Here is a 26,906-nt window from a genome sequence, read left to right on the forward strand (position 1 = left end):
TCACTTGCTGTAACTTTTATTTGTTTTTTATGATAATCTAGTCGTCAACAAAATATTTTTAATTGTAGAGATAAAGTTAAAATGTCATAAAGCTGTTTATTCTAATTACAGTATTCTAGCTTGTTTTTTGTCATTTGAACACACTATGTAAATGAGATTGCTTGTAGATCATAAGGTTGGTTGACTGTCCATTAATTAAATCAGATTTACTCCCAAACGACGAGCCAAACTGTCCCTTGGTGAGAATCGTGAATCCGACGATTCCCTGGAAACCACGCATTAGTCGCTTCAGAGAAAGGTGTCAGCTTAATTAATAATTTGGAGTTTGTCTTTGTGTAATGGGCTGTTGGAACAAAGCAAGCTGTTTTATTTTAAGCTTTGCTCGTTTGCATTTCTAAATAAGGATTTATATAAAGTCTTAAACTGTCAGTTTCCATCCAGATGGTGGAAATGTTTTACTCCTGGATGTTGTTGGTTATTTTGGAAACACAGAGTTGCAAAGCTGAACTTTCTGTAGGGCATGACAAGTTAAGACTCCAGTTGGTTTTTCTACTACTTAATTATCCATTATCACTTGATTTGTTTTCAGTTTTTTAAAGAGGAGCTGATTAAAACTCAACAAAACTGTTTTTCCGAACAGGTGTCATGATAATTAGTGAATTTAATTATAAGGTATTTGGAAAAACAAAATGAGAATCCACAGAGGGCATTGAGGCCAGTTTGTGACTCCCAGCTTAGACCTTAATCATAACTCTCCTTTATGGGTGGATACGGGCCATCTGAGGGTGAAATATTGTCAAATCTGTGCAAAATCACACAAAATATCAAGATTGTAGTTTCTGTGTTGATGTAGATTTTGTTTATCTATGGGCATGCTGCGTAAGACATATTGTACAATAGGATAGGATAAGTGAGGTGAAGGTAGGTCAGATTCTGGCAAGTCATATGGATTTTTCACTTTTCCAACCCCCTTAAACCATGCAAACCTAACCTGTTATTGGGAAACTTCACAAGACACTTGGACGTCTTGCACAATAATGGGATGTTCCATTTTCATGACGTTCCTTAACCTTGTGTTAGGGTCGGAATCAATCCGTTTCAGTTTTTAAATACCTAAAATAATTACTTAAAATTAATTTATTCCATCAAGGCTTTTTGACTTTTGATTTCAGCAAAATTCTTATTTTGTTCAGGTTGAAATGATGTCCTTTCTGGTGTTAGGGTTATGGTTATATAAAATAAATACCGGTATATAAAGCAATGATTAGAGCCAAAATTAAAAATATTAGTGGGTTTCAGCAAACACACTGACAGCCACCTCCTCTCCCAATCATGTGAGAGGCAAAAAGGCAAAATAACCAAACTCTGTTAAGTCCAGACAAAGACTTTTCTCTGACTTAGCTTTAATACCTTGAAAGATGTGATTTTTATTGGCTTGACTTGTTTGTTTTGTTGTTTGTTGGTGTTCCAATGTGTCCTGTTTAAAGTCAACAAAACTAATGATGTATTTTTTATGTTTTTGAAGAAAATGTGTATAGGTCATAACTGACCCATAACATGATAGTTACTACATTTATTCATTTCAAATTTGGAAAATTGATCTAGCAAATTCATATCAGAGATGTGTTCTAAACCCCTCAGTAAAATTCAAGTAACACAATAACCTTTGTTTCATTGATAATATTTTCTCTAGGTTATTTCTCTGTTTTTATTGAACTTACTTATTACTGTAAGTGCCCAAAAACCCACAGAAAAAAAATAATAAAACCAACATTTCCATGTATGAGGAAGCCTAACAAGATAAGCAAGGAATGACAAAAAAAAAAAAAAAAAATGGATGATAGTATGTATAAGCTAATTTAAGACATGGGTTAAAACCGACACATTAACACTGTGGATAGTAACAGAGAGCTAATGCAAGAGGAAGGTTTAAGTGACTCCATGAGCCTCAAGGTAACTGCTACACATGTCTGTGTTCCCCTCAAGATCAACTGCTCCTCTCTACGTAAAAACCTGCAGGGTCAATCCCTATACCTCATGTGACTAAAGCCTTACTCTTAAGTTTTAGAAATGCCACAAAATCTCTCCATCCTTTATATTTTCTATGTTTTTACTTTATATCTATTCTTTTCCTTCTGCATTTTAGTCTCTGACAGAAGCTAATTGGTAAAGATTTCTCAATATATCAATCTGGAAAAATATGTAAAAATCTGTTTCCATCTATTCTTCTAGATCTATGATGTTTTGGAATTTATTTATTTGTAGTGAATACCTTCTCAGTTGCCCTTTTTGTTTTTTGTTGTTGTTGTTTCTCCCATGTTCTAGCTTGTCTAGACGATGCTCTGAGCAGCAAGGGTTGTTGTGACTGTGCTGTGACATACATCATTCAGTAAACCTGTTAGAGACCCAAAAAAAAGCCGACAGGAGAGGGAAATCTGATAAAAGGCGGAGTGCTGCATTCATCACTCAGCCTCTAGACAAGGCGGACGACACCTGTATTTATTCCTTGTTCAGTTTTTCAGGGGATGGATTGATTTTCTTGTCACACAAGCTTGAAGATATTAATTTACAAAGACGAGGAAAGGGCTTTTACTTTGAAAAATATGCTGCTCATAAAAACACAAACTATTTTTTTTTCCTTGTTTAACAATTTCATTTATTTATTTTTTATATATATATTTCTGGGCTGTTTTATGTGGATTTAGTGTTTAATTATACAGGGATTCAATTTATTTTCAAAATAATTCCAATTAGACATAGTTTTAGTTTAATTAGTGCAACATTATCCTAAAAGACCCACTCTGTTTTAACATGTTCTTGTGGCATTTTTCTGATGATGGAGGACATGTTAAGCTTAAAACTGCATTCAAGCACAAAACTAATTTATTTTAAATACAAAAAAAGGAATGAACTCTTATAAACATATAAAACTGTAAATGTTCTAAATAGATATCACTAAACTTCTTTGAAAAAGAAGAAAAAAAAAGGCAAATCTAAAGTAAGTGCTATGGATGAAAGCATGTTTACAGGAAACAGGAAATGTTGGAGATGCAATCTTGTTAAAACGATTCCTAAGGGGTTATTGACAAAAGGTGTTAAAACAGGTGAAATGTCGGGAAATAGTGCAGCAACGAAACATGCTTTTCTCTCTAAAACATGCAAAGCAAAGGCGGATTGTGTAAATTTGGCTCTAATTTGGAGAGAGTTGCAATATATTTGGTTTTGAAAGTTATTATCGTAGTTTAAAATGAAAACTCTTGGATGCAAGATGCTTATAGATGTTGCATAGTGTTTATTTCAGTTAGAATAAAATCATCTTTTCAAAAAAAATACTTTTTATTTTCGAATTTATCTTTTTTATAAATGTATGTATTTAGGTATGCGTAAAAAAACAGACATTAGATGATCTTGATACTTTAGAAACCTCATTGGATTTAGAGTTTTCTTACCATCATTCAGAATTTTTAATCAGATTGTTTTTTTTTCTCTCTTTTAGAGAGAAAAATGGTTTCCTGGTGGCACTTAAATCTGTGTATTGTCTTGATTTCTATCATGTGGTTCTGGTTTAACTGGGATGCAATATAGACACAATTATCCAGACTTGGGACTGGCAGATGGAAGTGCTGCATTGTGCCCCTTTGCAATTGCATTTACAGGATATCAAGTGTTTTGTATTTTTTAAGCATTTATCAGACTCCAGGATATTAGCCTTAAAATATAGAAAAACACTCTATTGTTCTGTAATATGAATTTTCTCTTTTGAATTTTTGTCCTTAAAGAAATTCTAATTTTTTGTTCAGATGAATTAAATTTACTAATTCATTACTTAATACTAGAACTTAATTAGATTTATTGGTAATAGAGAAGTGGCTTGTTGAGAGTTGAATCATTTATAATTGAATAGTATGATAAATAATTACAGGACCATTTTACAAAACCCACCATCAGCAGGAGGTGCTGCTCCATGTGAATAGTTAGACATTTGATGCACCATGGCCATGTTTGATGGTGCTTGAGCTGGCTTTTGGGGAACTGGGGGTAATTTCCTTTTTTTTTTTTTCTTTTTTTTTTCTTCCTTTTTTTAGACAATGAATGTGGTTTTAATTGGTTTAAAAGCTAGAATGAAGGCATTTTATTGGATGGACACTCTTTTCTAGCAAACCAAAAATAATAAACAGGGGACATACATGACAAAATAGCAATTTGGGGGGCTGTTTGTTTTGACTTTGGTATTTTTAAAGAGTAATTAAATAGTGCAGTTGGAAGCTTATTCTACTCTCAGCCCATATTTTGAAAAATGCCAAAAAGGGGGCGGGGCTTGTGAAGCCAGACTGAGCAGCAGAGGTGTAGCTTACATATTGTTTATTTGAGTGATTCAAAAACCAAAAAGGCAGTACTTTTAAAGTCCCATTTGTAGATGTAAAGAGCCAAAAAGGGTCGATTTAGGGTTTGGGTACCTTGTAAACCTCCAACACTCCCCAAAGGTTTTGACCATGGAGCTTGTCATAGTTAAAAGGAACTTTGACATGATTATTTTTTCCTCCTTCTAGATAGCCTAGTGGTTAGAGCACTGGTCTAGCAATGAAGAGGTCGTTGGTTCAAAACCCACTAGGGGCTGATGTTTTTTTTTTTTTTTTTTTTTATTCCCATAAAAATTTCAATTCAGGTAGATTAAACATTTTTTTATATAATAAACAGGGGATATACATGACAAAATAGCAATTTGGGGGGCTGTTTGTTTTGATTTTGGTATTTTTAAAGAGTAATTAAATAGTGCAGTTGGAAGCTTATTCTACTCTCAGCCCATATTTTGAAAAATGCCAAAAAGGGGGCGGGGCTTGTGAAGCCAGACTGAGCAGCAGAGGTGTAGCTTACATATTGTTTATTTGAGTGATTCAAAAACCAAAAAGGCAGTACTTTTAAAGTCCCATTTGTAGATGTAAAGAGCCAAAAAGGGTCGATTTAGGGTTTGGGTACCTTGTAAACCTCCAACACTCCCCAAAGGTTTTGACCATGGAGCTTGTCATAGTTAAAAGGAACTTTGACATGATTATTTTTTCCTCCTTCTAGATAGCCTAGTGGTTAGAGCACTGGTCTAGCAATGAAGAGGTCGTTGGTTCAAAACCCACTAGGGGCTGATGTTTTTTTTTTTTTTTTTTTTTATTCCCATAAAAATTTCAATTCAGGTAGATTAAACATTTTTTTATATAATAAACAGGGGATATACATGACAAAATAGCAATTTGGGGGGCTGTTTGTTTTGATTTTGGTATTTTTAAAGAGTAATTAAATAGTGCAGTTGGAAGCTTATTCTACTCTCAGCCCATATTTTGAAAAATGCCAAAAAGGGGGCGGGGCTTGTGAAGCCAGACTGAGCAGCAGAGGTGTAGCTTACATATTGTTTATTTGAGTGATTCAAAAACCAAAAAGGCAGTACTTTTAAAGTCCCATTTGTAGATGTAAAGAGCCAAAAAGGGTCGATTTAGGGTTTGGGTACCTTGTAAACCTCCAACACTCCCCAAAGGTTTTGACCATGGAGCTTGTCATAGTTAAAAGGAACTTTGACATGATTATTTTTTCCTCCTTCTAGATAGCCTAGTGGTTAGAGCACTGGTCTAGCAATGAAGAGGTCGTTGGTTCAAAACCCACTAGGGGCTGATGTTTTTTTTTTTTTTTTTTTTTATTCCCATAAAAATTTCAATTCAGGTAGATTAAACATTTTTTTATATAATAAACAGGGGATATACATGACAAAATAGCAATTTGGGGGGCTGTTTGTTTTGATTTTGGTATTTTTAAAGAGTAATTAAATAGTGCAGTTGGAAGCTTATTCTACTCTCAGCCCATATTTTGAAAAATGCCAAAAAGGGGGCGGGGCTTGTGAAGCCAGACTGAGCAGCAGAGGTGTAGCTTACATATTGTTTATTTGAGTGATTCAAAAACCAAAAAGGCAGTACTTTTAAAGTCCCATTTGTAGATGTAAAGAGCCAAAAAGGGTCGATTTAGGGTTTGGGTACCTTGTAAACCTCCAACACTCCCCAAAGGTTTTGACCATGGAGCTTGTCATAGTTAAAAGGAACTTTGACATGATTATTTTTTCCTCCTTCTAGATAGCCTAGTGGTTAGAGCACTGGTCTAGCAATGAAGAGGTCGTTGGTTCAAAACCCACTAGGGGCTGATGTTTTTTTTTTTTTTTTTTTTTATTCCCATAAAAATTTCAATTCAGGTAGATTAAACATTTTTTTATATAATAAACAGGGGATATACATGACAAAATAGCAATTTGGGGGGCTGTTTGTTTTGATTTTGGTATTTTTAAAGAGTAATTAAATAGTGCAGTTGGAAGCTTATTCTACTCTCAGCCCATATTTTGAAAAATGCCAAAAAGGGGGCGGGGCTTGTGAAGCCAGACTGAGCAGCAGAGGTGTAGCTTACATATTGTTTATTTGAGTGATTCAAAAACCAAAAAGGCAGTACTTTTAAAGTCCCATTTGTAGATGTAAAGAGCCAAAAAGGGTCGATTTAGGGTTTGGGTACCTTGTAAACCTCCAACACTCCCCAAAGGTTTTGACCATGGAGCTTGTCATAGTTAAAAGGAACTTTGACATGATTATTTTTTCCTCCTTCTAGATAGCCTAGTGGTTAGAGCACTGGTCTAGCAATGAAGAGGTCGTTGGTTCAAAACCCACTAGGGGCTGATGTTTTTTTTTTTTTTTTTTTTTATTCCCATAAAAATTTCAATTCAGGTAGATTAAACATTTTTTTATATAATAAACAGGGGATATACATGACAAAATAGCAATTTGGGGGGCTGTTTGTTTTGATTTTGGTATTTTTAAAGAGTAATTAAATAGTGCAGTTGGAAGCTTATTCTACTCTCAGCCCATATTTTGAAAAATGCCAAAAAGGGGGCGGGGCTTGTGAAGCCAGACTGAGCAGCAGAGGTGTAGCTTACATATTGTTTATTTGAGTGATTCAAAAACCAAAAAGGCAGTACTTTTAAAGTCCCATTTGTAGATGTAAAGAGCCAAAAAGGGTCGATTTAGGGTTTGGGTACCTTGTAAACCTCCAACACTCCCCAAAGGTTTTGACCATGGAGCTTGTCATAGTTAAAAGGAACTTTGACATGATTATTTTTTCCTCCTTCTAGATAGCCTAGTGGTTAGAGCACTGGTCTAGCAATGAAGAGGTCGTTGGTTCAAAACCCACTAGGGGCTGATGGTTTTTTTTTTTTTTTTTTTTTATTCCCATAAAAATTTCAATTCAGGTAGATTAAACATTTTTTTATATAATAAACAGGGGATATACATGACAAAATAGCAATTTGGGGGGCTGTTTGTTTTGATTTTGGTATTTTTAAAGAGTAATTAAATAGTGCAGTTGGAAGCTTATTCTACTCTCAGCCCATATTTTGAAAAATGCCAAAAAGGGGGCGGGGCTTGTGAAGCCAGACTGAGCAGCAGAGGTGTAGCTTACATATTGTTTATTTGAGTGATTCAAAATCCAAAAAGGCAGTACTTTTAAAGTCCCATTTGTAGATGTAAAGAGCCAAAAAGGGTCGATTTAGGGTTTGGGTACCTTGTAAACCTCCAACACTCCCCAAAGGTTTTGACCATGGAGCTTGTCATAGTTAAAAGGAACTTTGACATGATTATTTTTTCCTCCTTCTAGATAGCCTAGTGGTTAGAGCACTGGTCTAGCAATGAAGAGGTCGTTGGTTCAAAACCCACTAGGGGCTGATCTTTTTTTTTTTTTTTTTTATTCCCATAAAAATTTCAATTCAGGTAGATTAAACATTTTTTTATTTAAGCACTAGAAGATGTTTCCAGGAAAAAAAAGACTGAGCCATGATAAATATTTTTTAACTGAAATTGGTGGTAGTTTTTAAATTTTAAGATCCAGAAAGAACAATGCACTTTTTAGCTGATATGTTTAGTCTGAGGTGTTCTGGAAATGACTGGAGATTTATGTTACAAGCCATTAATTGAGGTCTACCCAGCAAGCACTCCAGCCTAAGCTAGGAAAAAGTATGTTAAAGAAATGGATGGATAGTAGTAAAGCTGATTACACTGAAAGTACGTCATAATTCTGCTGGGTGTTGGAGGACTCTTTGTCCTCAGCCACTTTGTGAAACATGTACTTGAATCATGAAACCAAAGATTTTGTTCATCTTTTTAACAAGGATATTTATTCTGATTACAATCTTACCACACATAGTACTAGCAGAGTGACAATAATATTTGCACATGGTTTGTGTGTTTTGACTTAAAGTAAAGTATTTAATCTTATCTATCAGGATAAACAATTAAAAAAAAAGTAGAGTTTTGTCAACAAACCTCTTTGATCCCCATTTTACTCTCACAAGAGATTGTTAAATTTACATTTTCCTGTTGAACTTTGCTCTTTCAAATAATTTGATGAAGACTCATTCGTTTGATTTTGTATTTTATTTGAGTATGAATATACTTTTTGTAATTTCTGGCTGATTCACAACACTTAAAATGGGAAAATAGTGACCTAAAAAACTAAACTGAAAAATCATATTTTTGTGCACTACTTTATGTAAAAAATGTAAAACTGAAGGATTTACATTTACACGTTTAGTTTAAAACCCCTTTATACATCAAACCACTTCTCCAAATTTACCTTAAGCCAAATATATAATAATATATGCTTTTTTAATTGGTGGAAATATATTCTGGCATCAAGAAGGTAAATGTGCCACACTTGTGGAAAGCGGAACTAATGTAAGTCAACTTACTGTTAAGCATTATCTAGAAGAATATATATGTGCAAGAACATGAACATACAAGCAGAAGGGACAGGTTATTTCATAGACATGATATGTTAACCCTGCAGCTTTTGTCCAATAGACCCAAAATACAGATGTTCCAACCAAAGTTTAATAAACCTCTCTGTTAGTAGGTTTTCTTCACTGGACCACAGATCTTCCTCCTCAGGTTCCTTTGATCTTCTCCTTTTGTAACCCAATGTTTTCTACAGACACTCTGGCTTTCTCTCTCAGTCTAAGAATAGCTTTTAGAACTTAAGAGTACTGCTGATGGATGGATCGATGGACAGAAATGTTATAGTGATAAACACTACCAGTTTTATTCAACTGTTATGAATGGAGAGTAGTAGTAAAAAAGATAAACATGTCTACTACTTTTCTGTAGATCAGAAGCCAGTCTGATTTAATACTTAAGTGGGTTACTGGGAAAACCTCAAAAGATAAGAGCAAAAAGAATTAAATTGACAAAATTTTGAATAGATTACACGAGAAATGACAAGAAGACATGTCATCTTGAATACAAAGAAGCTTTACACTAGAACATTTTAATATTTTGGGATTTCCAAAAGTCCGTACTCGCAGGATCCTGTTCTGGTCAGAATTAAAATGAAAAGAAGTATTAATTTAACTAAAGCACTGTCTTGAAAATGTCAGAGACTAACAGATTATCACCACCACAAATACTTCTTTTTTTTTTTTTTAGTATTCAGTGGATTAGATTAGCCTTTTTGGGGTTTCAGGAGGCTCCTTGTTGATACGCTGCTTTTTCAAGTATCGTGTGTAAATTAAATCCTGCGTGGTGCTCTGTCCTGCCAGTGGCACATACAGCAGAGTTCTTGCTTTCTGGATGGCTGCCTACTGAAGAAGGATAAGCCTGAATCCTCAGCGTTTCTAAATCGGTTTGGTTCAACGCCAAATGCAAAGCACATTTCACTGTCTGCAGGAGCCTTTAGAGCACTACCGCTGCTGTTTAGACATTTTATTCTGAGCTGGAAAACTAAAACTGCTTTGCATCATGTGCAATTAATTTTGAAAGATGTCCTCCCTTCCACAGTGGAACTGTACTTAAGGGTATTACATCTGAAATAAATCAAGTGCATTTCATTGATTATTAACTAAGATGCAAGCGTATGCACAGGTGCAGCAAACCATTGAAATGCATAGATATCAGAAACATTAATGAGGTTTAAAGATGTTAAGTTTATCCATCCGTTTTCATTAACTTTACACAACACTAATATATGTCAAAAACTTTTAAACTTTAGAAAATATATGCATATCTATACATGGATATATCAGTTTAGGATGATTAGTCAGGACTTATTCAGAAAAAATGAATACAATTATAAGTAGGAGATGCTCTCGCATTGTGTGGCAAAAGAGTATTGAATCAGCCACCAGATGTGCAAGTTCGCTCGCTTAAAAAGATGAAAAAGGCCTGCAACTTTCATACCTCAACTACGAGAGAAAATGAGAAAAATCCAGAAAACGTTGTCTGATTTTTAAAGAAAATATGGTGGAAAAATTATTTGGTCACCTAAAGGCAAGCAAGATTTCTGTCTCTCACAGATCTGTAACTTCTTCTATAAGAGAATCCACTGTCCTCCAATCATTATCTGTAATAATGTCACCTGTTTGAACTCATCTATTTAAAAGAGACCTGTCCACAACCTCAAGCAGTCACACACCAAACTCCACTATGACCAAGACCAAAGAGCTGTCTAAGTACACCAGACACTAATTCGTTGACCTGCACCATGCTGGGAGGACTGACTTTGTAATAGGAGAGCAGTTTGGTGTGAATAAACTAACTGTGAGAGTATTGAGGAAATGAAATGTTGTTTTTGACCAAATACTTATTTTGCATCATAGTTTACCAAGAAATTCTTTAAAAACCAGACAGTGTGATTTTCTAGATTTCTTTTCTCATTTTGTCTCCCATAGTTGCGGTTTACCTATGGTGTAAATTACAGGCCTCTCTCAGCATTTTAAGTGAAAGAACTTGCACAATTGGTGGCTGACTAAATACCTTTTTTGCCCCATTGTACATCCAGATAGAAATGCAAATAATGCCATCATAATTAGTCTTAATCATAAATAGGCATATGTCTACTGACAATTCAATACATGACACACTGTATCCATTAAATGTAAAGTTTAGCTGAAAAAAAATGTAATTGCTCGAAAAGAAGTGGGTGGAGGTGAACTTTAATATTCCACCACTACTATGATTTTTTTTTTTTTTTTTTTTTCTTTAACATGGTTCTCATTATGTGGTTCATAACTTTTGATTTGGTATTTTACCAGCCTAGTGCAGATCATATATCAAATCTATAAGTATTAGTAAAATCAAATAACAAAGATGAAGTGCTTATTCATACAAAAATAACATTATTCCAGAAACCATTATTACATATTGTAGATCAAGCAACCGGGTAATAAAATGAAAATGTGTAAATTAAATGGCATGATGCATTTAAAAAAACAGAATAAAACGCATCAATTGTAGAGCATCTGCTCTCGCACAGTGTTTGTGTGCAACACAGAATCAAAAGACGGAGTTTTTCCAGGAAGCCAATCACACCTTTTGGAACAACAGTTTTTTTGACCAGAACAAAAACAGACCTTGTCTTACAACAACGGAAGAGAGTAACAGTGGTATCGCTTTGAGCTTTATCAGTTTATTACCAAACAGGAATGAAAGTGAAATAACAGCCAGAGAGCTGCTTTTGTCATGAATTTTGTATTTTTTTGTTTATGTTGTATAAAAAGGATAAACTCACACAAAGGTTTGGATCATATACCACAAAGGTGGAAAACTATAGTCTAAATGAGATAAAGAAAAGTCTCCAACTTGACTTGTGCAAACATCAGCTGCTCAAGGACAACTTTAAATGTATGATTTTCACTAAGAATATTGTGAGAATTGTTGTAAATGAATAGACTTGACCAAAAAACAGCATTTTATTGTACTTTGCACTGTTTTTGTTTAATAAAAATATTAAAAGTCAAACATTTTGGAAACCATGCCACCAAAAGATCTCAAACATCATCAAAAAAAATAACTGAAAGTTGTTTTGGTGAGGCACAGAATCCTTTTTAATGTCATTTTCTGGATTAAGATAAAGTTATACCATCCAGAGCAGGCCTGTCTGCAGCAGTCCCAAATTTCCATTGTTACTATTCATAAAGTACATTTTGCTCACAATGTCAGTGTAACCTTTATAAAGAATGCTGGCAGCTGCTACGTCTTCATGTTGTAGGATCCGGCCACAGTGGGGTTGTAGACATTAAATCTAAAAGTCATTTCTTTGCGAACGGCTTTGAATCTACTTGTCATATTTTAGATATTAAGACAGGAGATCGTAGAAAAGATTTACTTCGGCTGTCTGCTAAGGTGAACGTATCCTAACATCCAGCCTGGTACTGAAGGTTTTGGTGATTCTCGAGATTCAACTCAAGGAACCACAATTACTGTGCTGGACAGGATGCAGCTGCAATCCTTTGTAAATCCACTTTTTCTCTTAGATTTTTCGAAACCGTCTCCCTGTTGCTGCATCTGTTGGATACGAAGCAGAACATTTTGGGCATTTTTACTGCTGATTTAGTTTTAAAATGTTACTATTTAGTGGGATTACTAAAATAGTGTTTACTGGAAGGTCAGCAATGAGCTTCAACCAGCAGCCATTGACTGTATAAGAGAACTGGACAGAGAGGCTGTGATGTCACCCAAAGAAAATGCTTTATTTCCAATGAAATGAAGCCAATTCAGTCGCCATTTTTCTGCGATATGGAGATGTTGGAGCCAGACAGCAGTGATTGGTCCGTCACTCTGAGCCAATGTTTCTATGGCAACTACTGTCACCAATCAGGAATAATCTTGTTTTAAGTCCACTCCCCTTCCACTAAAAGCAGGGTCTGGAGAATCTGCTAAATGTTTGAGGTGGGGACCAGTGGGCCCCACGTGCTTTTACTGAGGCATCTGATTGGTCAGTTTATAACTAGGGATTTGAAAAAAAAGTATCAGAAAAGAATAATTTTAGCAAGAACTTGTGAAAAAAGTGTATCCAAGCAAGAATGGTAATTTGGAAAAATAGTGACTGAGTATTCCTCAATAGAAGTCTATGGGATTTTGGCTTCTTGGACCAAGAAGATGCTTCTCGTTTGGAACGTGAGGGGTCACTCAGTCCAGTTCTCTTATACAGTCAAAGGTCAGCTGCTATGCTGAGGACCAGTAGAGCTTCATTGGTCGTATTTGCTGTTAGGATCCTTTTAAGCTTATTTACAAGATGTTATAGCTTGGCAAATGCAAGCAACCAATTAAGCGTCAAATGGTTCAGTTATTCCCTTTTTTTATAAGCGGGTGAACTGTCCAAGTAGTTAATTTTATTTAAAATGAATCTCAATGTTGCAATTTGTTCAATTTATTATATTAAGCCTGTATATTTTTCTATTTTGTTGCAATATGTGATAACGTCAAAGCTCAGCTTAAATGTCCTTTACTGCATCTAAAGCATGGAGATGACTATTCTTTTACTTGTTAAAGAATGCAGTTAATTTCATGTATGCTGCATTTTCGGGCCAAAATATAAAACTTTTTTTTTTTTTTTTACTGCTTTAGGCTCACGGCACCTTTACTTTGCACCCATCATGTCAACAAATATGTCCCGTCACTCAAGCTTTTAATATTACTTTACTTTTAACAAGAAACCCTCAAATGAGCTGCCATAATGTCACAAAAAAATCAATAATAGTAAAAGTAACTCTCAAAAGTTCAAGTTAATTTGCCACAGAAGAGTTGCCATTAGAAGTTTTTTTCACCTGCAAATAACACAAAAACAAAATCTTGTTTCTTTAGGGAAGTGCTGATTGGGTTCAAATTATAGCCTTGTTGAGCTCCCACAATAGAAGGAAAATAACTGAAGCACATGTGAGACGAAAAGACCTAGTGGGAACAAATGTAGCCTTTCTGCTGAGCTCAGGCTCTTCCCATTCCCTGGCTTGCTTCCCGGATTTTTCTGCCCAGTTTTTTTTTTCCTTTCCCACTGGGTCATTAATTGGGCTTTCAGGTAATTTTCACAGTGGAGATGCAAATGAAGCCTTAAAACAGTATCAACGGGAACAGATCCTTGTTAAACATTTTTTCATTTGCACAGTAGATGGAAGAATCTGGGGTTCAAGGCTTTGAAGTTTCGTTTTGAGCACATTTCACTGATGCTGCTGACCTTTTAGTGCAAGTTATTTCTTTGTAACAGGCTCTTAGCACAAAAGGGTGAGCAATAGCAACACGTTTATTAATTTAAGGGGGAGCCAAACTAATTAAAAGTCAAAAGCATTTTGAACTTGAGGAAATTATCAGGATTTTCTTTTGTTTTGCACTTTGTAATTGTGAAATTTAAATTACTGTTCAAATGGTAATTTGTTTTTCTGCTTTTTCCAAATATATACTTTTATTTAAATGTGTTTTTAACATGTTCTTGCAACATTTTTCTGACGATGGAGGACATATATAAAGAAAATTAAGCATAAAAATTAATTTCTTAATTCAGATTGCTGTGGATCAGGAGCAGATACAACATTTCTAAAAACAATCTTCTAATGAAACACTGCCGTTCTGCAGAAAACATGTTTTTTTTAAGCTAAAACAGTATAATCATTGTTAAAATATATCTTAAAATAACTCAAAAGATGATCAGAGTGGTCCTCTAAACAGTGTTTGACACTTTAAACATTGGCGTCAATCTCAATTGTAATTATGCTTATGAGTGAATACTTAACACTGTTAAGAAACACCCTGATTGAAGCCTGCTCTAGTGGCGTGACTTGTTGAGTCGCCAAGGGAAGCATTTTGAGGCTTCACAAGCCTCGGAGCAATCTAGTCAGATGTCTAAATGGTGCAAATGAATCTTGTTTTTCTCCCTGATTCACACAACTTGCAATCTCCTCAAAGGCATTCAGAGAACGCACATTTTTGTGTCTAGATGCCACACCATCAACTCAAGTCATAAAGACTATTGCTTTTTTTTTTAAGAATCTTTTGACATTTCATGTTTTATTCAAGCTAAACTTTTGTTTTAGATCTTTGTTCAAGAATGGCCTTTTGTTCTATCTTTTTCCGTGCAAACATGATGATTTTGTTATTAATAAAAATGAGTTTTATTTCCCCGTAGTGAGGAATTAAAAAGAAATGTCTCCAGGTCACGCTTATTAAAAACTGTTTTTGTTAGAGCCCATCTGTGTACAGCCTGTACTTGATGTTATAGAGTTCAGCTATATTCCTCCTCCATCTTTATAAGTCTAAAATTACCCATTGCTTCTAGCTAGCAATTAAAACGTGGTCTTCAAATGGCCTCACATTTTGGTGGCAGCTGGTTTCTACAGAAGCTGTAGCAGCTTTTGTCATTAGCCTCCAGCTTTAACACAATCAAGTCATTCTTGTTGTGCAGTTCAAACATTTTGCATTAAACCTGGAAGAAGAATCTCTGCTATGAATATTTACTTAAATATAAACAAAGTTTTGTATTTATTTTTCGGACGTTACTGAAAACATTACCTTGACAAACACGAGGGAAGAAAAGTCCTAAGAGTTTTCTTTTCTTGTGTTTGTCCCTTGTGTTAATGTGGATAATGCCAAATGAAGTGTGAATTATCAGACAGCCTGAACCGTTTGACGCAAAAATTTCTGATAATGTGCACTTTGTCTGACATTAAGAAAAGTCTTAAGACTTTTCTTCCCTTGTGATAAGAAGAGATAAACAAGCTTTTGTTTTTTTATTGATAATGCCTCACGAAGTGTGCATTATCAGAAACTTTCACGTCAGACGGTTCAGGCTTTCTGATAATGCACACTTTGAAGGGAATTATCCCTTATGAGATGGTCACTTACAAAAGAAATAATCAATCGATTTTTAATATTTCATTCTTGTTATTTTTTTAGCTTAAATCACTTTTTCTACTATTTGATACGTGGTGCGGCAGGTTGTCACATAACATGACGTGTCAATGAGCCGACCTCGACTGTAGCGACAAACGAAACCAATACTTACAGCGATTGTCCCAATGGGTTAAAGCATCAGCTTAGGGAGAAAGTTCACCTCTTACGGTTTGTTTTTGTTCAGATGATGAAGAAAAAGTTTGTTTTAAAGAAGCCTGTGCAGTGATATAGACCATTGAATATGTGACTGGAACTTCTTTTTTAGGTGTGCATTATTACCACAGATTATAAGTTTTTATTTCATACCCAGCAGCCAATCAGAATCGAGTATTCATCCAAGTGGACCATGATATAATTACAGTCGAAACAATCCTGGCTGAGAGTTCGTCACAATGTTTTCTTTTGAGGCTGATTGCCACCTGAAAGGAACTCCAGTGGCTGCTGTCACCGCACATCTGGACTCGGTTCTGTGAAGCTCGGTTAGATGACGGACGGTTTTCTTTGTGTTCCTGATTTGTGGAGAACTGAAGCAGCTATGAACAGGATGCTAAATGTCAGCAAGATCAGATTGTCTATCCTCACGAATGTCAGGTTCAAGGGAGGCTTTTGTTCTCCGTCAACCTTTTCTGTCACTCTGACAGTGATGGAGAGTGTATCGACACCACCTCTCTGTATCAGTGTTGGAAGTAATGGTCATGGATTGTTGAAACGTGTTTAGCTGAGGAAGACAATGGATTTCATTAACTTCTACAGCGGTGAAAGCAGCACATCAGCTGACTGTGATCACAAGAGCAGGTAATGGGATGGATGTTGGATATTGCACCGCAGAAGATGATTACTTTTTGAATTACAGTGGCTCCTATACTTTTGTCTATATCACAACATAAATATCAAAGCATTTAAAAAAATCCAATTTTTTAAGGATGTGACAGTTACAAACATGATTTCCTTTTTGAATATTTGGAGATTGTGCATTTATTTTGACTGACAAAGCCGGCTGAATAAATATTTAATAACATGATTTCTACTGACATTTTTAAAACTTGTTTAAGTAAAATAAAAGATGGTTTATTTTGAACACAAACTTAAGATTATTGTTGGCATTACACCTAGCCCTTATTGCAAAATGGTTTACTGCAGTCCGAAACTGTAAGTTTTTTAGGGTGTCAAGATAGAAAAAGGGAAAGAAAAGCACATTTATATCCTTTATATATATATATATATATATATATGCTTTACATTTATATTTAAGCACTTTATAATGCTTTGGTTTCATCCAAATGCATGTGATGTCAACACACTCCTCCTAAAGGATTATTGATGCCAAATTAGACTGCTAGCTGGAGTTTGGGATACTCGAGTTGTGGTTTATTGTTGGCTGAAGTTTGAATTTTACACAGTAGTGCCAAGATCCAGGCAGGGGAAATTTGTAGTTATTCATAACAGTTAATGTTTGGGGGCAGTGTGGGGTTTTTCTATTTTTTTTATTTTAAGGAAAATTAAAAATCGAAATAAAATACTACAAATTTGAAAAACTCATTTTGATTTTCTACTGAATTTTTTTGTGCTGGAGTTTATTAAATTAACATTTTTTTGTATTAACTGGAAATGAAAGCTTTTCAGTCCCCTCATTTATCGCTGTTGTTGCATTAAAAAAAAAAAAAAAAATCCAAAAAGTAATCTTCATTATTCAGAATTATTATAGATGTTTAAAGACTTTTCTTACACAGCTCTGAGTTTACTTTTCCCAGACAAACAGGGATGTTTTAACACATTTATTTGTTGTTTAAACTCTCAGTTTAAAGCCGCATAGAAAATACGTTCAGTTTTATAGAATAAAAACAAAGATCTGTTTCTGAATGTAGCTCTTTAAAAAATTAGCAAACCGAAGGAATTTTGTAAAATTTTGGGACATAGTGATTGATTGAAAAGTTCTATAGCTAATCGAGAGAAAACAATGTGCTGTTAAAATGAAAAAAAAGCCTTCAAAAGTTGAACTGTGATATAGTAAGGGACCACTGTAAAGCTAGTGCATGTTTTCAAAAGCCAATATTCTAAATATTTATCCTAATTTAGAGAATGAAACTGGATTTAGAACTTTTTTTTAATAGATCAACTTATCACTTTCTTTGTTGTATTTCAGCTACATTTATTTCCATCACCTCTTGTGAAGTACAGTAGTTTGTTGTTCTTTGTTGGTGCAACAAGACCAGAATTTGTGGACATTTCTTATTAATAATCTAGATTTAATCCGCTAAAAAGTAAGGAATGAAAACAGCATTTTATTGAGGCCATAGCTGACAAAAAGTGACTCATTTTCAAAGTGATTTTTACAATATATTTAATTCCTTTTTTCTTACAAAACAATTCCTTCATAAACCAGAACACACAAAAATGCATAAAGAAAACTGTACAGTCACTTCTGTCATGTCTGAACATGTTCTAAACATGTACAGCATTATCTACAACAGTGGTTCCTATCAAGGGCTATCACACTGAGCGCTTCAGCTCTGCAGCTCCTTACTTCAGGATTAAAGGAGAGCTACAGGAGTGGTCATGTGACACTGAGGATAGATCCACACACATAACATGAGCTAGCCAATAACATCAGCAAGCACAAGTGCAGTGTCTTTGCTCTCCTTGGCTCTAGTAGCGATGTCTTACTTGACGACGACGGGGCTGGAAAGTGACTTTTTTCACAAGCAGGTGGTAAAACTGACTGTGAGATCACTGATCATCAGTGGTAGACAGGTTGAAGATCTGCCCTTACATGCATGTCTCAGAGCCGCATAATAAAGTGAACTCATTTAAAGAAAGAATTGAGCAATGTTTGATGTTAAAGTCACTTTAGAAAGTTTGTTTTTTTTCCTTTTATTTTTTAGAAAACTAGATAATCTTTTCAAATTTTCATCCAGATTAGATATGCATTTGTTCTCAGTGCAACAGTGGTCTAAGAAATACCAACAATGCTGTTTTAATCAATTTAATTAATTCTTTTCACTGAAGACAGAAAAGTCTTTGTGGGTACGTTTAGCAGCAAAGTTACAAGAACACCAAATCTGCTTCAATCCTCTGTTTCTTACACAGCTTGGCTTCTGCTCTACACATATAATCCAGGTGGGCTGCTACAGGCACAATCACGCTGCAAGAGGGGGCACTTACTATTTACTTCGGTTACTGTTTAAGAGGGGAGCCTGTAGCACCAGTGTTTGCCAAACTAAAGATGCTACAGCTGGACTTTCACTTTGTGATCTCTACAGATGAACATGGCTTTAATGTATCTTCCTATAAACATGAAAACAGGTCACCAACTGCAACATCCAAAAGGCTGCGGGAGTTTGTCCTCGTGTTATTTGTCTTTCTAAAGCACTGCTGGCGGGGATTGAGGCAGGAACATTTTCAATAAAACTTGATTTATCTCGACTCTCAGCTGCTGCAGCAAATCACTCATCTCATACTTTTTTTTACTGCTTTCTAATTTATCTTTGATATAATCACCAGAATGTAAAGTCTCTCAAACTATGCTAAGATAATTTGCAATGTTAAAATAAATAGGGATATGGTCTTGGAACTGTTGGTAAGCAATAGAAAAATAGCACATATCAAGATTTTCCAAATTATTAGGCCAAAGAATTTACCTATCCATGATTCATTAGTCTGATATTTTGAAAATCTAAATTCATACTGGGTAACATACTGTTAAATGGTATGGCTGACTGACCTAAAAGTCATCTTAAAATCCCAGAAATAAGAAAAAAACTGTTAATTATTAGTGGTCTGTGTATTTTTTTTTTCTGAATCAAAATAGTCCATTGATTTAAAAGCCTAGCAGGAAAAACTGATTTCCAATTATTTCAGTTTCCAGTAATGTTTTAGCTTTTTTTAAAAAAAAAGAAAAAAAAGGAAATCTACATACTTAACCCATAAAGAACCAAACCAAGTCGACCACAGAAAACATTTGAGATATTTTTCCGTTACACTGATGTCACTATGGGTTCTTATGAGTTAAAGTTAGTTTTTTTAAATTTAATTAAAATTTAGTACTGTTAGCTGGTAATGATAAAACTTAAGTTTCTAGGTATTACATGACAACATTTAAAAACATTTTCCATTTATAGTCTTCACTTCAAAAACAAAATGGACTTGGATTGCATTTTTTAAATTGTTTTTCATTGATTAAATCTGGTGATATTTGACATAAAGAGAACAAAGTTTTCCAAAATCTGTCACATAAAACAGTTTTTCCTGTTCTTTTAGGATACTTACTTTTTTCACACAGGTTTAACTGTCATTGCCCTCAAAGCATGAATTAATCATTACAAGTAAGATTTTCATTTTTACTTCTTAGTATATAAATGATATAATCCCTCTGTCCCCAAAACACACCAGTTCTGAATGTCTCATCATGCATAACCAAGTGGGTCAGTTGTCAGTTTAGCTTAGACTCAATCAGCACATGTTAACGTCCTGCATAAAATGCAAATGAATTCTCTGCAGTGGTCATTATGAGGTCATTAACTAAATGAATTCTTTTTGACCATTTTGTTGATGGCCTTTCTTCTCAGGATTACATTTAATTAGGCAGATTTTACATCTTTGGAGAAATGAGTCATGTGACACTGACTTCAGCCGTTTCCTGTGTGAGGTGGCGTTGTTGTGATGAATCCATACTTTAAACTGATGGTTTTCAGTCTAACAAATCTTGCTGGTCCTGATTGAAAGCAAAAATGGAAAGATTAAACCTTTGCCAGAAACCTCATTTTATACTTGAAAGTCGGTGAGTCATTTTTCAAACTAAGTATTCACGTGTTGATCAGCAGCGCTGTCAAGAGGCAGAAATACTTGGAGACAAAGAGTTCCTGTCATTATGAAACTGCAGTGTTGTCTTGTTTGGTAATGGCTCGTCATTATGATTAACACAAGCAAAACAACACAATTACACTAAAGATGGTGCAGTTTACCCACAGGCCTAAAATATGTGCAGTTAGAGTCGAGTTGCTGGTGTTTATTTCCGTCTGTTTTTCCTTTCAAAAGTGGCTATGCGAGTCTAGAATAGAGATCTTTTATAGAGATGAAAACTTGACTTCCCAAATACTTTTTCATTCCTGACTCAACAGTAATAAAAAAATCTGCATCTGATAAGAATAATAGCTAAAATTTCAAGTCTACTTGACTCGAATTTTGGCTTTCATGACAATTCTGTTAGAGGATGCACAAACGCTCGCAGCCCTTCAGATGGTGGAGTTGATGCTGCTTTTGCTCAGCCTTGGCATATGGGTCAGTGTAAACCAGAGTCATTACCCTGAGGGAATCTGCTAAGTGGTATAAGTGGCATTTTCAGGCTTCACAGCACAGAGTTGAGCTGGAGGTTTCGAGTAAAAGTGAGAGACAGCGAGGGACAGATTACACCGTTACAAGAGACCAGAGGATGTACTTTTCATTTCCCCCACGACCAAAACACCCATTGTCGACAGCTAATGGACCAATTGGGCTCTTTGGATAGATAACGAAAATAGTGGGTATTACACATGTGCATAAAGCCAACCTCTGCTGGTATGAGAAGAATGAAAGCTTTCATAGAGAAAGTACAGTACAATACCATGAAAAAAGCGAGTAAACAGATGGTGTTGGTAGCTTTTTAAAAGACTCTGAACACGTACACACTAAAGGCAGACAGGACAAACAGCTTGTGGTGATTATATGCAGCACTGGTGAAGACGACAAACATTGTTGAAAGAAAGAAAACGGGAAAGCTTTTTATTCTAAAAAAAGTGAGCATTGTGCATAGTTCATAGTTCCTTAATAACACGTCTCCAAGTACCTATTTGCTGTGATAACATGGAAGGAAGTGCAATAATGTACAATTCTGTTGAGTTAAGTGCACATAGATCACTGTTGCACTGAACGGCATTGACACTTTCTCCCAATAGAAACATCACAACATGTTTTCTTAAATTTTTCTCAATTATTTTTAGGTGAACTTTTATTACAGCCATGTTTACCCTCCTGCTCAGTCCCACGGTTGAGTCCACAACTTCTTTTCAAATAAATCTTATTAAGTTATTGGGCCTGATTTCTTCCTCTTCTTCTTTTTTCATTTCTTGCTCTAACTCTACATCTCCTGCTTTTCTTTATTGTCTTTAACTCATACGTCTCCAACCCAAACCACTGTGTTTCCTCTTTTGATGTCTGACACCTCGCAGTGTGGCGTTCTCTGCTTTCCGTTAAGGACGAACAGAGACTCAATGGATGGCGTCACCAGGTACTGTCCAAACAACCCACTGGAGACCACCACTCGGTTTGGGCCTGCCCAGGGCCAAGCCTTGGGGGCCAAGGGCTCCTTGAGACTCTGGAGAACCTCGGTTCGACCCAAAGAGAGATCAGCAAAGAGCAGGTCCGTGCCTGAGCTTGATGTGGCCACGATCTCGTGCTGGTTAGACTCCGTGAAGGATCGCTGGAAAACTAGATCAGAAACATTTAGAGACTTGTCTATTTCCTTGTTAAGATTTAACTCCCCCTGGAATGAGACTGTCTGTACCGTGAGCTTTGAGCTCTGTGGGTCAGGTGTCACAATGTAACGCCCATCAGGTGACACATACGCCTGGCCTGTGACATTGAGGTTCGGGCCAATCACAGCGTCTGTCACGCTGTCGATGAGGAGCTGGGGTGGGGCATGCAGACGACTCTTGCTCTGACACTGGACAAAGTAGAACCCGCTCAGGTGTGTGTAGGCCATGCTGGCGGGTATGCAGCTGTAGTTCTTCAGGCTGATGGTCTTGACACGGTGAAAGGTTTCCAGATCAATCTTGTGGATCGCAGGTTCATTTTTGAGGAAGACAAAGGCAAACCTGCACCGACAAAGTTCAGAAGAGAGGTTAATTGCCTTTTGCGATTTTTGGGATGTGATTAATACACATGGTGATTCTCATTAGAATTTTCATTTGCTCTTTTCGCCTTTATTTTACAAAGACAGCTGTGATGAGCAATGAGGTTCCTGGTGCATTTCAGGTCAGAGTTGGTTAAATGTGGGCTGCTTTACCTCACATGAGTGATGATGAGGTTAGTTGGAGGGATGAAGAAGTCGTTCACCCTCTGGAAAGTTGTCCGGATTGTATGATGAACTTCTCCAACACTGGCTTGAGGAATGACCTGTTAATAAAGACAGTCAGACTCACTTAACCAACATGCTCATTAAAAGCTTGTGTTTTCCAAAAAAAAAAGAGAATTTTGGCTGTTGGTCATGTAACTAAACTGAAAATAAAACTGATTATGCAGCATTTCTGGAGGTAAAAGTTAATGTTTAATGTGTTTTATTCCATGTGTAGGGTGTATTTAGTGCATCTATGCCAACAATACAGTGTGTTCCAAATTATTATGCAAATTATGATCATAATCTTTCTACATACTCAATAACAGTCAGCATTTTCACGTCACGAACCATTAGAGTCCATATAAAATGTTATTAGACTAACCTCTTAAAGATTACTATTTTTTTTCAAAATAAAAACCTTTAAAGTCACTGTTCCACATTATCCACAACAGAGTTCCTCAACATTGTATAGATTCTACAGATCTGAAAAAATTGTCATTTGTTGAATTTGTTGTATTGGGAGGTCATATTAACTGAAACCAAAAGCAATTCCAGTCAAAAATGTATTCATAGGTCAAGTTACATTTTAACATAGGAACCCTTATTTTGTAGCAGCTTCAGAATTCTTGCATCCATTGAACTTTTTGAAGAGTTTCTGCTTGAATTTCTTTGCAGGATGTCAGAATAGCATCCCAGAGCTGCTGTTTGGATGTGATCTGCCTCCACCCTCACAGATATTTGGGTTGATGATGCTCCAAAGGTTTTCATTAGGGTTGAGGTGGGTGGGATGGGGGCCACACCATCAGTTTATCTCCTTTTATGCCCGTAGCAGCCACTTATGCAGAGGTATTCCTTGTAGTGCGAGATGGTGCATTGTCACGCGTGAAGAGGATTTTGTCATGGAAAGCACGGTTCTTCTTTTTGTACCATGGAAGAAAGTGGTCAGTCAGAAACTCCATGTACTTTTCACGTCATGTTCACACCCTCAGGGACCCAAAAGGGGGTGACCACCTATCGCCCCATGATTCTGGCCCAAACCATGACTCTGCCACCTCCTTGCTGATGTTGCAGCTTTATTGGGACATGGTGGCCATCCATCCACCACCCACTACTCCATCAATCTGAACCATCCAGGGTTCACGGCACTCATCAGTGAACCAGACTGTTTGAAAGAGTCTTCATGTATGTCTGAGTCTCATTTACTGGTGGTCACTGCGCCTCTCTGGAGGATCCTACACCTCGATGTTCGTAGGAACTCCAGCAGCTTCAAATATGTGTTGCTGCTTTGTAATGGTATTTTAGCAGCTGCTCTCTTAATCTGATGCATTATCTGAATCACCCACAAATCTCTTAATACCACAATGATCAAGCTTAAGTTTGAGTGAAATATCCAAGGTTGTCATTCCTTGTCATTCAGTCATTTCACGTTCAATCTCATCTTATCTTGTATCAATACTGTCAGTTTTGATGTCAGTTGTATTTTTGATCATTTTTTATTTACTTTTACATACTTTAAACTCCAGTGTATTCTTTATTCTGACGGTACTTCCCTGGTTCATTTTTAAAATAGTATTTTCCTGCTTTAAAACGTGCACATGCACATGTGTTTTCAATTTGTAGATGGGTCCATGTCATGCACTTCTTGATTAAGAACTGTATGTGAAAATTCCTGTAAAACTAAATGAAGTTAAAGTTGAATTTTTTTTTTACACATATCTCTCACAACTTTGATATTTATTGCCTGATCCAATCCCCTACAAAATATGTTATTATAAATATCCTAGTATTTACATAACCCTAAGTCTTAAATATATTAAATTATTTTTTTTCTTGTGGAAAAATACAGAAAATGAGAAAATCAGCAGATGTTAGCTGCCCTGTTCTGACTTTGAACACAGCATGCATACATAGCTGCAAGTTCCAGGCTAATTAGCTGTCACCTTGACGAAGATGACCCAAGGAGTGCAGAGAAGTGAGGAGTGTACCACTTGTGATATAGAGAACACATTTGAAGAATCATAACTAACTTAACATTGCTGTATCATTTATTATATATTTAATAGTTATATAATTAAGACTTTAATTTATTAAGGGCACAAGTATTATTTGAAAGTATTTCTTATTCTTATCTCACTAATTCCAGACTTCCAGCAGGCATGAGGGTGTAAGTCATCCAAGATGGAGCAAGCTCTGAAAGGATCCTATCTAATGGATGAGGTTTGAGTGCTCAGAGACAAATTAACAAATCTTTATAGTGCTCAAGTATTGGTGCAGTAAAGCTTCTTATATTCTTTGTCTTTGAAACTCTTCCCTCTAAACGGGCTGGAGTGGAGATAGCTGAAGCATATGTGGCTGGAAATATATAAACTTCAAGGAAGTGTGGAGAGCAAAGAGAATAACTAGTTGTCAGTGTTCAAAAGTACTTCCTTTTTCAGTACACAGTGGGGAGTCAGGCTCCTTCATCCTTTAGGAACTAAAAAAAAAAAATGCAAGAAAGCAAAAATTGCAGTTTAAGTTTCAGACCTCCTACTTTAACAAAACTGCTGAAATACTTTTAGATTGTACTTCCTCTTTCCTAGACTTCTCATCTTTTAAGAAAACAGACAAGACTGTTTCACATCTCAAAACTCATTGAATTTAATTAGGTTCAAGGCACAAACACTTATGGAGCTGCTGTGGTCTGCAGGCCTGCAGGTGCTTCCGTCTTAATGTCACAGACGTGCCTTTGTTGTCACTCATCCTTTGATTTTTATCATTTCTCTGCACTGATGACCAGTTGAGTATAACTCAGTTGCTGCCTCAATGGCTGACGTAAAGGCTGACAGGGACTTGGTTCTGGACGAGTCAGAACTTCGGCTAAATTTGATACCCTTGAAGAAAGTTAAAATCAGTCCTCTGATTTATTGCTTAAACCAAAAACAGCATTTTTAATGATAAATTTGAATAAAAGTTTGGTGCAATTAAGTGATTCTTTGGGAATGAAAATAATAATAAAAAAATGTTAGTGTCAGTTGGTTTGACCCACTTTTGTATACATTTGTTTTCCCATCAGTGTTCTACAGCTTATCTGAACCAAAAAGTGCATCTTAAATTGGCAAAGACACTGGAATGAATGCTATGAAGCAAAGTTTGTAAATGTTTACCTGCTGATTTATAGGCAACATCAATCTCTTTTACTGCGTTGAAGATGCTCTGATGTAATGCATGTACACAGTGGGGTTTTGATGGTTTCCTGCAGGTCTGCCATGTGCACACACAGACTCACAACAGCGCCTCGGAGTTGCATTTCTTTCTGCCAGGTAGATGCAGATTGGACTGACAACCTTAAAGGCCACGTCTCTATCTCCGCCTGGCAGATTCCTTCATTTGTCTTCTTTAATGAATTGACAATCACGCTCCCTCTGATATTTACACAGAGTTATTGAACCGTCTTCAAACTCGCCTGGTTAGACGTGCCACGCGCGCACAGATGAATAAACACCCACTCACATTTTACACAATGTTTGCTCTCAAACACAGAGCCGCGCTCGCACACGTGTCTGATCCGCTGAAGCAAGGCCTTGCCTCTGGTAGCGACAGGCTGTCGCTGAACAGGTCAATTACTTTCAGTCCAAATGATGATGACATTATCGGACCATTTATTTGTGGTGGAATCCATGTGGCCTCAAATCTATTATGTGGTTACCCTGTGATTGCATTTTTGATAAATTCGAGCACTGCTCACTAATAAATATTTCTGATGAATGCAGTGAGGAAGGTAAATTAATTGAATAATAAAAAAAAAAACGATGTTGTCTGGAGATCAGCTCTCTGGCTTTTACACTATGGTCGACAAGCATTTTATAAATTAATACCACATTTTAGCAGTTTTATACTTTAATTTTCTGACTAGTGGAAATTTTAACCAGCTTGATTCACGGTAAGTATTTTTGTAGCAGCTCAAAAAAAAAACATGAATATGGAAATATTCAGCTCTGTCCACATAAATTGTAAGTTAATGAAAAAAACTGTTAAATCCCACACACAGATGGAATAGTCCACTTATTATATATATTGATGCCAATTTGTAGTAACACCTTTAACTGTTATGT

The 26,906-nt window shown here is 35.9% G+C and overlaps 1 protein-coding gene across 1 annotated transcript in view; it reads right to left on the reverse strand.

Annotated features, from left to right (window-relative positions):
* Positions 1-18,049: 18,049 nt before the first annotated feature.
* Positions 18,050-26,906, reverse strand: part of fstl4 (follistatin-like 4) — a gene marked incomplete in the record, with an annotated part of 180,383 nt that continues 171,526 nt past the window's right edge. The window contains 2 exon segments of the mRNA XM_036215342.1: positions 18,050-22,573; positions 22,765-22,874. Coding sequence (XP_036071235.1) covers positions 21,871-22,573; positions 22,765-22,874 — 813 coding nt within the window.

The sequence above is a fragment of the Oryzias melastigma genome, linkage group LG14 (assembly GCF_002922805.2).
Source record: "Oryzias melastigma strain HK-1 linkage group LG14, ASM292280v2, whole genome shotgun sequence".
NCBI lineage: Eukaryota > Metazoa > Chordata > Actinopteri > Beloniformes > Adrianichthyidae > Oryzias > Oryzias melastigma.